At 44.8% G+C, this 12,853-nt stretch overlaps 1 protein-coding gene across 1 annotated transcript in view; it reads left to right on the top strand.

The window, feature by feature from the left end:
- The window catches only part of col14a1a (collagen, type XIV, alpha 1a), a 66,175-nt gene that overhangs the window by 17,152 nt on the left and 36,170 nt on the right, over positions 1-12,853 (top strand). Inside the window, exons 8-21 of the mRNA XM_067237519.1 lie at positions 448-612; positions 864-1,018; positions 1,485-1,614; positions 1,787-1,932; positions 2,946-3,075; positions 4,607-4,746; positions 5,760-5,886; positions 6,701-6,840; positions 7,788-7,920; positions 8,132-8,167; positions 8,563-8,705; positions 10,159-10,291; positions 11,192-11,314; positions 12,403-12,552. Coding sequence (XP_067093620.1) covers positions 448-612; positions 864-1,018; positions 1,485-1,614; positions 1,787-1,932; positions 2,946-3,075; positions 4,607-4,746; positions 5,760-5,886; positions 6,701-6,840; positions 7,788-7,920; positions 8,132-8,167; positions 8,563-8,705; positions 10,159-10,291; positions 11,192-11,314; positions 12,403-12,552 — 1,851 coding nt within the window. The remainder of the gene's footprint in view (positions 1-447; positions 613-863; positions 1,019-1,484; positions 1,615-1,786; positions 1,933-2,945; positions 3,076-4,606; positions 4,747-5,759; positions 5,887-6,700; positions 6,841-7,787; positions 7,921-8,131; positions 8,168-8,562; positions 8,706-10,158; positions 10,292-11,191; positions 11,315-12,402; positions 12,553-12,853) is intronic.

The raw sequence follows: 12,853 nt of genomic DNA on the forward strand, positions 1-12,853 counted from the left end.
GGTCAAACACACATGCCTCCGGCCTCAGGCTAGAGATGCCCGCTGTTAGGCCACATTGTTGGTCTATCACATATGTTGTCAAGCCTTGTTTTGTTCTGGCTGACACATTTGGATGAAGCCATTAGAATTTCATCCTTCAAGGGTTTTGTACCACAGCGAATGTATCTTAAAGACCGTTTTATCTTGATGTGTACAGGACCACACACTCATTGTCATGAAAAACCTGCTCTCTGTCAACATATCTGATAGATTGAAAAATAACTTCTGAGAATGTAAACAGCAACTATCAAAACTCATTCCTAGACCTAATGTAGTCTCATCGAACAGTCACAACTCCAAGCATTTTTTGTTAGTAAGGCTTTGCAATGTAAGAAGAAAAAAAAAGCACATCACCGTCACCATCTTCTTCCCATGTGGCTTCTTCCTTTCTCCCTTCTCCCTGTCCAGGCGTGAAGAACGCCGACGAGAACGAGCTGAGGTCCATCGCCACGGAGCCGGACGACACTCACGTCTACAACGTGGCTGACTTCAGCATCATGAGCTCCATCGTAGAAGGCCTCACCATGACAGTGTGCGACGGCGTGGAACAGCAGGACAAGGAGATCAAAAATGGTTTGTCTCCCAGTCAGGGTGTAGGGACGTGCTACCTAATCTAATCTAAAAACTTGACGCCTAATCTAAAAACTCGACGCCTTCCTAATCTGCATAATCGTGGTCATCTTCACTTACGTTGGAGTACTGCTACTCTACACCTCACTTGGAAGATGGTCCACAGATTACAGTCCACTCATACCCTCTTACACAATAGATACACACACACACGTATCAGACTGTATCCATTAGCTGGTTGTTTATCTCTGCAGTCGTGCCCTCTGAGGAGCCGTCAGGCGCCCCTAGTAACCTGGTGACCTCGGAGGTCATGGCCCGGAGTTTTCGAGTCTCCTGGAGCCACGCCCCCGGCCGCGTGGAGAAGTACCGCGTCGTCTACTACACCGAGAAGACGGGTAGACCAGAGGAGGTGACAGTACACACCCACACACACATTTTCTTCTCTACACCTCCATTCGGTCATCCAGCAGCCAATGTGTGATGATGTGTTATTTATGTGACTATTAGTTTTTTCCTGTACACACTTTCACACTTTACTGTATTCCACTGACTTGATGGAGTCCAGATGCATGTGGGAGGGGGGCGGGTGCGGGGGCGCACAAGGAATCATTTCTAAATCCGCAGCACGGATCTCGTTAAGCAGATATCCTCAGATCAGATTAGAAAGGCCCAAGTGTGCAGTTTCTCTCCCAGTGCACTACGGAGGAGGACATTCTGTCACACGTTAATCCCTCCTACAACTGCTATGCTACTTATAACGGCCTACATTCTTTTTTTCATTTCAACCTTTTTTTAACCCCCTTACTTTCTCCCTCTCTCTTTACTGTAATCTCTCTTCCTCATCCTCGCCCCCTTTTGCTCCGGTCGTTTCCCAGGCGGTGGTGGAAGGCAGCGAGAGCTCGGTGGTCTTGCATCACCTCAGTGCTCTGACAGAGTACCAGGTGGCTGTGTTCGCCGTGTATGCTAGTTCCGCCAGTGAGCCGCTCAGAGGCTCAGCAACCACATGTAAGATCCCACGCCTGCCGCAGGCTTCCCACAACTCACACACGCGCTCACTCAAGGGCCGAATGATGAAGAAGCTGAACTGTCCTGTTGGCTGTGGTCAAACCTCATGTTCCGGCTCTGCTTTGTGTGTGTGGGGGCTTGTGTGTGTGTGTGTACGCATTTTCGTTTTTAGTGGCCCTTACCAAGGCCAATGGACTGGAGCTGTATGATGTTACCCACAATTCCATGCGTGCACGCTGGAGCAAAGCGGAGGGCGTGTCCGGGTACATGATCCTCTATGCGGCGCTGACCGACGACGGAGCCTCCGGCGAGAAAGAGGTGAACCTCTTTCAGCACAATTTGTTTCAAATGTAGAGTGCGTTACAAATAAAATCTATTATTATTATTATTATGAACCTCCCAACGTGTGTGTGTGAACAGTTTTGCATGAGTAATTGCAATTTTGTGTGTGTGTGTGTGTGCAGTTTTGTGTGTGCAGCTGTATGTGTGTGCAGGTTTTGTATTTGCAGTTGTATGTGTGTATCTGTGCAGTTGAATGTGTTTGTGTGTGCAGTATTGTGTGTACAGTTAGGCCGTGTTCACACTTGACTTTTTTGTTGTTGAAAAATGCGCTACCTTCAGCGCCTTTTGAGCGCCTTTTGAACGCCTTTTGGTCACCTTTTGAGCACCTTTTGAGCGCTTTCAGCGCGAGATTTCTGTAACCTTAACAACGGGTATCATACATTCTAGCGATACATTATTATCCGTTATTTTCCGTTGGTTACTTATTGATAGCTAGCTACTGTATATTTGCGTATCTTTTATTACTCATGTCGTATAACTCAGAGTAGTATGAAACGGCAACTAAAAGTGATTCGACTGGTACCTTGTCCATCTTGGTCTATTTTGGGGGCACCGGTAACTAAGGTAGAAGGTACACGCGCACCTACTCTCCTTGTCCTGATTGGTTAGCTGTCAGAAAAGCGCTTGATGTCACCCAGCGCTTTTCTGAAAAGTTGAGAAAATTGAACTCAAAAAGGCGTCGGACGCTGTGCTTTTTTAGAAGTTTTTAAAAGCCTTTGTTTTTTTTTGCCTTTTTCCTTTTCCCATAAGGTTGCATGTAAAAAAGGCGCTGGCAGTTGAAAAATGAAGTCAAGTGAGAACATGGCCTTATATGTGTGTGTTTGTGTGTGCAGTTTTGTGTGTACAGTTGAATGTGTATGCGTTACCGTGTGAAAATTCTGACCAATACCGAGGCGTTAGGGTTTATCTTCCTGGTAGACGTAAGCAATGCCCTCCAGATAAAGACATTAAAGGGTTTCAGCTAATCGAATCCCCTTTTGTCCTGCCAGGTGAGGGTGTCAGAGGCAGTGTCTGACCTGGAGTTGGAAGGGTTAACTCCAGACACAGAGTACACCGTGTCGGTTTACGCTATGTACGGAGAGGAAGCCAGCGACCCCATCAACAACCAGCAGACCACCTGTGGGTGACCTCTGACCCTCTCCTGACACACCCTGGATTCTACCAGAACCTTCTTTTAGGCCTGGACTCAACATTGGTTTCATGAATAATTAGCATCTGTAAAAGTACACAGGCTCATGAGTAATCATTTGACTTCCTGTATTGAACCTAACAAGCAATGCCTTATCAGACTCCATGTTATGCAGGATTTGATAGAACTGTTCAAGGTTATTTCTTCCAAAGCACATGAATAAGGTTTCACTTGACTTAGCATGTAAATCACAAGTACTTCCAAGCCACATAATTGTAATTACAAGCATAAGCAAGTCTTACTGGTGTTGCAACATGCCAATAGACATCAGGGGCCCGATCTTGCACCCAGCGCAATTGACTTTGTCAACGACGCAAGAATCATTCCTAGTTTGCACTCGACGCAAAGCTGATTTTTCCCTCCACAGACGCACGTCGAAATGACCTTGCGCTCCCGTGGGCGGTTCAGCGAAAAATGAGGCGTGTTCCGGCGCAAACGTTCCCTGGTGCTATTTTGCAGTTTCCGAAAAACAATTCCGCCACTGACCAGGAAAAACGTGGTCTAAAGTCAATGGCGCATTATTCAGATGCTATTTTAAGAGCGCAAGCTTGGTCCGTGCACACTGCTGGCGAGGCCAGGGTCTTCTTTCTGCGAAGCTACGTTACATTGTTTTGATTTATGGCGTGTTACATTTCTTCAATGATTATAAAAAGATTTTCATGAGAAATCTCTATGTATGTGAACATGATTTGTAACAATTGTGCCAATTTTCTCCCACGCCTGTTTAACCGAAGCTAATTTGGGTGGGTTTCTTCTCCCATCTCCATCAGAATCAGAATTCGGTTTATTCGCCATGTAGCCTATGTTACACAAACACGGAATTTACTGTGGCAGGAAGGTGCAAACAATAAACATATACGGGTCTTAAATTAAGTAAAAAAGTACAATAGTTAAACTAATTCCAAGAACCAAACAATTAAAAAAAGAAAATATAGGGTAGGCTATATAAAAATAAGAATAAGAATTTGAATGTGCAGCATGAGCGGGTAATTTAGTGCAATGAGAAAACTGCTCTTCCTTTCCCATACAATGTCACTTGTCTATCTGTTATGGCCCTGACTAGAACGTCGGTCTCCTTGGCTGTGAACCGCTCCTGGCGTGCGCCTGGCAAATCCGCCGTTATAATAGCAATCCGCCATGGAACAAGCGCTGCTCTTAAAGGGAATGTGAGATGACGCTCTGATTGGTTTATTGCACGTTACGCCCAAACCACACCCATTAGTAATGTAGCTACTTCGGACCTACCCATTTTAGATTTGCGCCAGGCGCAAAGTCATTTATCCCGCCGGCAAAATAGCAACCGAGCCGGAGTCCCGCCCACAAAGTTACTTGCGCTTTGCGGTTTGGTACTTGCGTTTCAGATCGTCAAAATAGGGGGGCAGGTGTGCTGGTAAAAGTGTGCTGGACACAAGCTCCATTCCTTGTGATGTTGAGTGTTGGCTGATTGTGCTCCTTTCGCAGTGCCCCTGACTCCACCCAGGAACCTGCAGTTCTCTGACATTAACCACAACTCAGCCAGGCTGACCTGGGAGGCGGCGGCGAGAGAGGTCAGAGGTTACCGCATCATGTACGTCAAGACAGACGGACTGGTGACAGAAGAGGTGATCCTCATGCTCTATACATACCATTCTCTCTCTCTCTTTCAATTCAATAACATTTCAGTTGCTTCATTGGCATGTTAGTAATAGTATGCATACATACATACAGTCGTGGCCATAAGTTTTGGCAATAACAAATGTTGTGTTTTGCAAAGTTTGCTGGTTCAGTATTTTAGGAAAAGGTTTTAACATGTTTATATAGAATACTGGAATACAATGAGGCACATTTCATATATTTTTAAGCTTTTTTGGGGCGAACATTTTCAATATATGCAAATAGTCCCCTCTTTTACAGCAGTCAATCTGCTCTTAAAATCCAATCAGAATGATAGAATGATTTCACCTGGCAAGAAATGTAAGTAAACCATTTTCTCTCCATTTAAAGTTCCACATTCTTGTGTACAATTTAGGAACAATTATGTTGTTTTGTTGTCTTCTATATTAAGTTCACATCCTGTTAGGAAAGGGAGCTCCACCTCTCCCTGTGAGCAGACAGAGCCTCTCCTCCTTGGGTAGTCTGGTCTGCCTGTGATGGCCTGTTTCTGTTTCCAGACTGTGCTCACTGAGTCTGTTCATAGGGTTGGGGTTAGGGTTTTCCTCGGTTTTTGATCAGACATAGTGGTCAGGTAGTCTGTCACTGTGAATTGTCAGTTTAGATCCAAATCAGTCTTGTTTACTTGTTTTTTATGGTTACTTCTTTCCAATAGATTTTCTTTGTCTTTTCTTGTAGTTTTCTCTTTCTCTCACTCTTATTTTCTCACTCTTCACATGCACTTTTCAGTTAAACAACGCCTCGAGGCGTTGTTTAACTATTCTTGTGGGGAGCTGAAGTCTCCACTTGTAAAAATAATAATAATTAAATTGTGGTTACATTTTCTTGGTTCACACAAATTCTGTGCTACTGCTATGGTTTTTAGGGGGTTTTAGGTTATGGTTGCAGTGACTGAATTGTGAGTTCCCACATGGCTAGCAATAAAAACTGTTGTGTGTGTGTGTTTTTATGATTCTATCCTCAGGTGGAGGTTGATCCAGTCACTTCCTGGTCCTTGAACGACCTGAACTCTTTGACAGAATACTCGGTAGCCATCTTTGCCATTTACGATGAGGGACAATCAGAACCTCTGACAGACAGCTTCACAACCAGTAAGATGACTTTGTTTTATTGCGCTTATTATTATTGCGCTTTAATTTTCACTGCCTGAGTCACAGACAGCCCTTATCATGAGACTGCCAGGCTCTCTCATTCCTGTTTGGTTTGACCTTTTGTCTGTATTTCACTCTAGCTGTTTTCTTTTCTTCCAAATTCCTCCTGCCCTCTTCTCAGCTCTGAGATATTTCCCACTGCCGTGTCGCCTGTGGGGAAAAAAACACTCCAACATCACTTAAAAATGTAAACTTAAATTACGTGGTGTTAAACAATTTAGAGACTTCGTGAAATTTCATGGCCTTACAGTGATGTTTCATTGCTCTCACCTGAATGGCCAGTGAAATAGAAAGGTTGCTCTGCAGCCATTAAACTAAAACCCCGTTTTACTGCATCCCTTGCTGATTCTGCACAATGTAGCTGTTTGTGTGAAACAATCCAACCCTCATTTTTGTGACACGGGGGGGGACATGATTCCTAAATTCGATTTTGGAATTACTTTAGCCTCTCTCCCCCCCCCCCCCCCCAACCCTTAGCTTCAAGTCACAACAAAGCTGAGTTTAATTTAGTTTGTTAATAAAGTTCAATCATTGGGCACAAACAATTAAACTTCAGTAACTTTTTGGGTACAAGCTATTAAAAACGACACTGACATCTAACATATTACAGAAGGCGCGTGAGGGAGTAAAGGGAGTTGGAGGGGCATGTTGGAATGTGATGCCCCATAAAACAGGTCAGTCCTTGTCCCGTCATTTCTCTCAACACCTGTGCAACTTCTCACCCCCCCCCTGCCCCCTCTCCCACCCCTATCAGCACCTGTGCCTGGGCCTCTGAACCTGCGAGCCAGCGAGGTCACCACCAACAGCTTCCGGGTCACCTGGGGTCACGCTGCCACGGACATTGCCCTCTACAAACTCTCCTGGGCCCCTCTAAACGGAGGAGACACCAAAGAGGTCAGCAGTGCAGTAACATCCACCTGTCTGTCTTTGTTTTTGAAGCAGACTGAAACGTTAGTGTCTGTTCGAAAACTGTTTGGGATGAGTTTGGCTTGAAGCAGTCGTTAAATGGATCAGAGTCCTCGCAGCAGCTACAGGGTTGTTTTTTCAGTTATTTTTGTTGGTTGTCAACATCACGCATCACCAGAGAGAGAACCATCTGGGTGTGGTCATGTGATCCGTGCTCTGAAATCGTGAAAGCCCCAGCTGTCTGGCTGCTAAAATAACCCTCTGTCCATCTAGTGTGACATCATCATTGCCCGCCGCTGAACTGTGGGCTGCCAGACTCTGGACTGTGTAGGTGGTCCAATGCACTATAAGCTTTAACGACAATCTGACTTTCCAAGCCAGCTGTTTTTTATAGATAGGAGCTCAGGTCGATGTGTTTACCTAGATTCACTGGAGCAGAAGAGAGGGATGGAGAGCAGGAGAGAGAGAGGAGGGAGAGAGAGACAGGGCAGGACAGAGGGAGAGAGAGCAGGAAAGAGAGAGTAGGAGAAAGGGAGAGAGAAGGTGTCAGACAGAGTAGGAGAAGGACAGAGAAGGAGTGAGACAGGGTAGGAGAGAGGGAGAGAGAGTAGGAGATAGACAGAAATAGTATGAGAAGGGGGCATGGAAGAGAAAGTCAAAAAAAGAGAGAGATGCATACTAATAACATGCCAATGAAGCAACTGAAATTGTATTGAATTGAAAGAGAGAGAGAGACAGAGAGAGAAAGAGAGAGAGCGAGCAGGACTGGAAGGTTCCGCCATCCAGACTAAGAGCATTTCAGTGAACAGTGAACATTGCACAACTCACAAACACACGTTGATGTTTTATGTTAACAGGCCTATCCTGTATGTACTCAAACATTCATAATGCCTTTAAAGTACTGTATATCTAAGAGGAAGATTCTGTCTCTCCAGGTTGTGTTGAATGGCAATACAGCCTCCTACCGTCTGACTGGCCTGAGCCCCTTCACAGAATATGAAGCTATGCTAACTGCCATCTTCCAGGACGAGTCTGAGAGTGCCACTGCGTCCGTATTAGAGACCACACGTAAGACCATACACACTTTCCTTTGAGAAGGAACCAGACCAGTTGTATTTGTCTTTCATTTGGATTTTTTATGTGTACTTCACGACAAAGTCAGATATTGTTTTTGTACCTTGGACAATAAGTTGACAAATGGAAACAGTCATTTCAATTGCTGTTATTGTATTATACTCAACTTCTATTGAATTTTCCATTTATGTGACTGTTTTCCCAGTCGCCAGGACGACAACGGTTGCTACCACAACCCCAGGTAATAAAGGCCCCAATTTTTGTAAAAAAGAATTACGACTGATTGGTTTATGGAAACGCTCTGTGTTTTCCCATGACTCCCTCCCCACCCTCCATTTGCCTTGCTGGGTCTCCATCTGTTCTCTGTTGCGTGGAGTTCCACACCGAGTAAACGCTGTTTGACTTCTTTAAACCTATTTCTGTTGAGATAATAAAAGCTGCTGGCTTTAACATTTTTGTTGCAATTTTGGAACTATATCATGATTTTTTGGATAACAAAATGAAGGGAAACCACACCTCATATTTAAGTGATGTGCTTCCTGTTGTGTCCACTCCATGGCTCTATCCATTCTGCATGATACACTGCATATATGTGATACTCTACATATGTGTTTCTTTGTGTCTGGTCTGGTCTAGTTGTGCGTCTGGGTGTGAGGAACCTGAAGATCAGCGACGAAACCACCAACAGCCTAGATGCATCCTGGGAGCTGGAGGACCCACTGGTGGACCAGTACAGGGTCACCTATACCAGCCTCAGGGTTAACCGCGCTGAGGAGGCTGTGAGTAGGGAGGAGGTAGACTGTCCTTGTCGGACGGACTGAGGGGCCTGTGAGTGTGGAGGTAGACTGTTTAACTAAGGGGGTCTGTAGGAGTCTGTAGAACAGGTAAACCTGGCTGCTCTCTATACTTATTAAAGACAGAAAGGAATGTTTTGTAAGTTAGAGTTTGTGAAGGATTTTAATTGAAATGACCAGCATAAATTCTACTGTACCAATGCACTGGAAAGGTTTTCACAGCACATAGCTATTGCACAGCACTGTAGCTACAGTATGTTGGTCAACTGTCGTTCAAACATCACACATATCATGAAACACCTTGTTTGTGCTCGTCCTTAATACAGTAATGCTGTAACAACTTTGAAAATATTGTCTGAATTGGGAACACTGGAAAGTAAATGTAGAAATCTGACTCTAACTAGACCCGAATGTCTAGTTAACAGTTGATAGCAACACTGTAGAAGAAAAATCCACCAATGTGAGTAATTATCTGTTTGCAGCTATAAACATAAATTTGGAGCCTGTTTGGTAGATTCACTTTAACTCAAAGCAAATGGGTAATTTGTGCAAATAAGGTCTCGTCCTCTGCCCTCCTGCCCATCTCTCTCCTTCTCTTCCTCCTCCCTCAATCTTCACAGAGCCCTTGTGCCCAGTAGCCTTGAGTGACTCTGATTTTAAGATCTATTTCTTCTCTCCCTCCTCTCTGCCTGTCTGTCTATCTCCTCGCTGTCTCTCCCTCTCTCTCCCTCTCTTCTCTCTCCCTCTCCCTGTTTCTATGTCTCTCCTTTTCTCTCTTTCTCTCATTCTCTTCCTCTCTCTTTCCCTGACCAGTTTTAATTTCCAGCTGGAGTCTGACCTGTCTCTGGCTGGAGCTGTGCAAGAGGGAGGGATAGGACATTCCATTATCTTTTCAAGAACCATTTAGTTCACTGAGAAAAGGAAAGCACACACACACACAAACACACACACATACAAACAAACAAACACACACACACACACACAGAGATGCACGCATTCAATCGTGCACACACATACAAGGCCACGCACACTCACAAACACGCTATAAAACAATCCATTGTCAATACTGTAGATTGAAGTCTTGTGAGGACGTATTTCTGAGAGAAAATTGGGGTGTTGTTCAGCCAACTGGCTGTCAGGCAGGGTTCAGCACCACAACTCCAATGGACAGCTCCTTTAACAGGAGATGAATGGCAGGACAGTGCGTCACAGGGTCTGACAGGACAGGTTAGGACTGGGATGGCATCCTTAGACACTGTTCCTCACCATTCTCCTGTGTGACAGAATCCCTCCAGTTGATCACTCTCTGTTTCTCCCTCTGTCTCTCTCCCATGGGCACACACTGTCTCTCTAGCAAGCAAACGCACCCCCCCCCCCCAAACAAAACATGCGCACACCCACACTCACTCACGTGTCCCGTTTGGCTCCCTCCTTCCAGATTGTGGTTCCAGGCCAGCAGAGGAGAGCTCTGCTCCAACCCCTGCTGTCAGACACCAAGTACATGGTGACAGTGACCCCCGTCTACCCAGGCGGAGAGTCGGGCGTCAGCGTGTCGTCTGTGGGATCCACGTGTGAGTACACACCCATCCCTCCCACTCACTGCTGGCTTATCAGTCCTTCCAGTCATGGCCTATGGCACCGAGAGTCCGTTAGAACCCGTCTGATCAGCTTGACGAACAAAAATGTAATGACAACAGTGTAAACAATCCGAGAGTGGAAAATGTCCACAGTAGCATATGTAGGCTAGCCTGCACATAACATCAGGTTTATGAGGTCTATGTGGGTCTCTTTTGGCTAGCCTTGGTTTAGTATGATGAGTGAAACTGGATCTTTCTGGGTTTGATTCACACTGGGACCATCTACTAACAGTTATGAAAGGCAGTCATACGCTGGATAGTTCCAGTGCGAAGCCCTCAAATATGTGTTTTTATTAGATTTCATGAGTTATTTCTTATGATTAGTCGGTATCATCTCTTCCTTACCGTTCAGTTTTGAAGTGTTAAAGTAAATAAAAGCCAGAATCTAAAGGGAAAATGCAATCCCCTTCGGAACGATTCCATTGTAAATACCCACCCCTGCCCCTGTAAAACGCCAGCAGTTCATAAATCACATGAAAAGCAAACACACAGATGACATCCATACCTCAGTTTTGCAGCTGTCTTTGCTCATTTCAAGCCTATGGTTTACGCATCCCTTTGAGCTGTAGACCATAAGCCTATTAAAAACCAGTGCTGGCGGATATCATCCAGTTAAGTTCTCTGTAGGTCCCTTTCTGCTTCTCTTGGTGAAGTATCATGATTGAAACTTGAGGGTTGTGGGTTCCATTCCCACTAGGACCATCTATACCCGATATAATTGCTACACTTAGCTTGGATGGAAGTCTTAACCTAATGTCTTGCCATGTATGACCTTATGTAGGCTGATATAAACAAGTAATCACTAACATTAACGTCTACTCTATCTTATCTTAGTGCCCCTCTCAGCTCCCAGCAACCTCAGGGTGTCCGACCAGTGGTACAATCGCTTCCGTGTCACCTGGGATACTCCTCCCTCCCCCGCCATGGGCTACAGGATAGTCTACCAGCCCACCTCAGGTACACACACACAGACACACGGACGCATACGCACGCACTCATGCACACATACTTCTTCTCAGATACCTGCTCCAACAAACCTGGGACCTTCCCACCTCAGGCAAATGCACCGCACACACATACACACACACGCACACAAACATACAGTACACACACAAACTGACACAAATCTGCACCATAAAAAAAACTAAAACACACTTTCCTATATTCTGTATAATTTGTCTGAAATGGACAGGCATGCTGTTCACATTAATGATAATATACTGGATACTGTTTCCACCTTTATCTAAGATATTTCCCAAATGCACACACACACACACACACATACACACACCACACCCTAACATCTTGGAGTGTCCTTTAACAAGATGAAGTTTTCAACATGTATATTTCCATGACTGCCAGACAGAAGTAGACCTAACACCATTACCCTGTCTGCAGTTTCCAATGGCTATATAAACAGAAAGGCTTGATTTGTTTGTAGTACAAATTGGGGAAAATATCCCACTGTTATGGAGTCCACATTGGCCCTCTGTTCTCCATTAGAAGCTGTGTAAATGGCTGTGTGGTTGAGCGGGCCAGGCCCTCCGCCTAGATTTACAGGCTGCTAAAACGCACAGGACAGGAAGCAGAGTGATCTCTCACCAGCGCCAGATTAGATGGCTGTCATGGTGAAGGCTCCATTCCTCTCTCTCCCTACCACCCCAGCACAATATCCCTGCGTCCTGAGCACATTATGTGTATGTGTGTGTGTGTGTGTGTGTGTGTGTGTGTGTGTGTATGAGATAACTTGCACTTTTTCACATTTTATTTCGTTCTCACCCAATGAAAGGAATTAGAGTATTTTGGTTCATGACCTAGATACATTAATACTGTTTTTGTTGCTGTGTATGTGTGTGTGTGTGTGTGTGTTTATGAGTGATTATTTGTATGTCTTGCCAATCTACTTAAATACTGCATGGTGACATCATTACTTAAATCAGTTGGATAGGCCATCAATCTGTGCTGTCTGCTTTGTCTTGCATAATGAGTTGCAGTAAATGCATACAGTCGATGAAACAAACAGTGGATGTGTGTTTGTTGTCCAGTTCCAGGGTCAGCTCTTGAGACTTTTGTGGGTGAAGATGTGAACACATTGCTGCTCCTGAACCTGCAGACGGATACAGAGTACAGCATCAAGGTCATCGCTTCCTACACCACCGGCTCAAGTGAACCCCTCTCTGCCATAGGCAAGACATGTAAGTATCTGGGGCTAGGGCTGTAGTACATTTCATGTAGGTTATTAAAGTGAAATCAGAAAACGCTTCTGGGAATTATATATTTGCCTGGAGCAAACTTTCTAAAAACAATCTGACTTGTTTTCCTTGAAGTAATTGCTCCCCTGACAGACTAAGGAGGACATTTATATTCCGACACTGCCATGGAAATAACCTAAATCCTTTGTGTTTATGAATTTTATACTAGCAGGTGCAACACAACCCAGAACATTCAGTTAAGCTTCTCTCGTAAAAAACAAATACAATTCCTGGCTTGTAGAAT

The sequence above is a fragment of the Osmerus mordax genome, chromosome 6, assembly GCF_038355195.1.
Source record: "Osmerus mordax isolate fOsmMor3 chromosome 6, fOsmMor3.pri, whole genome shotgun sequence".
NCBI lineage: Eukaryota > Metazoa > Chordata > Actinopteri > Osmeriformes > Osmeridae > Osmerus > Osmerus mordax.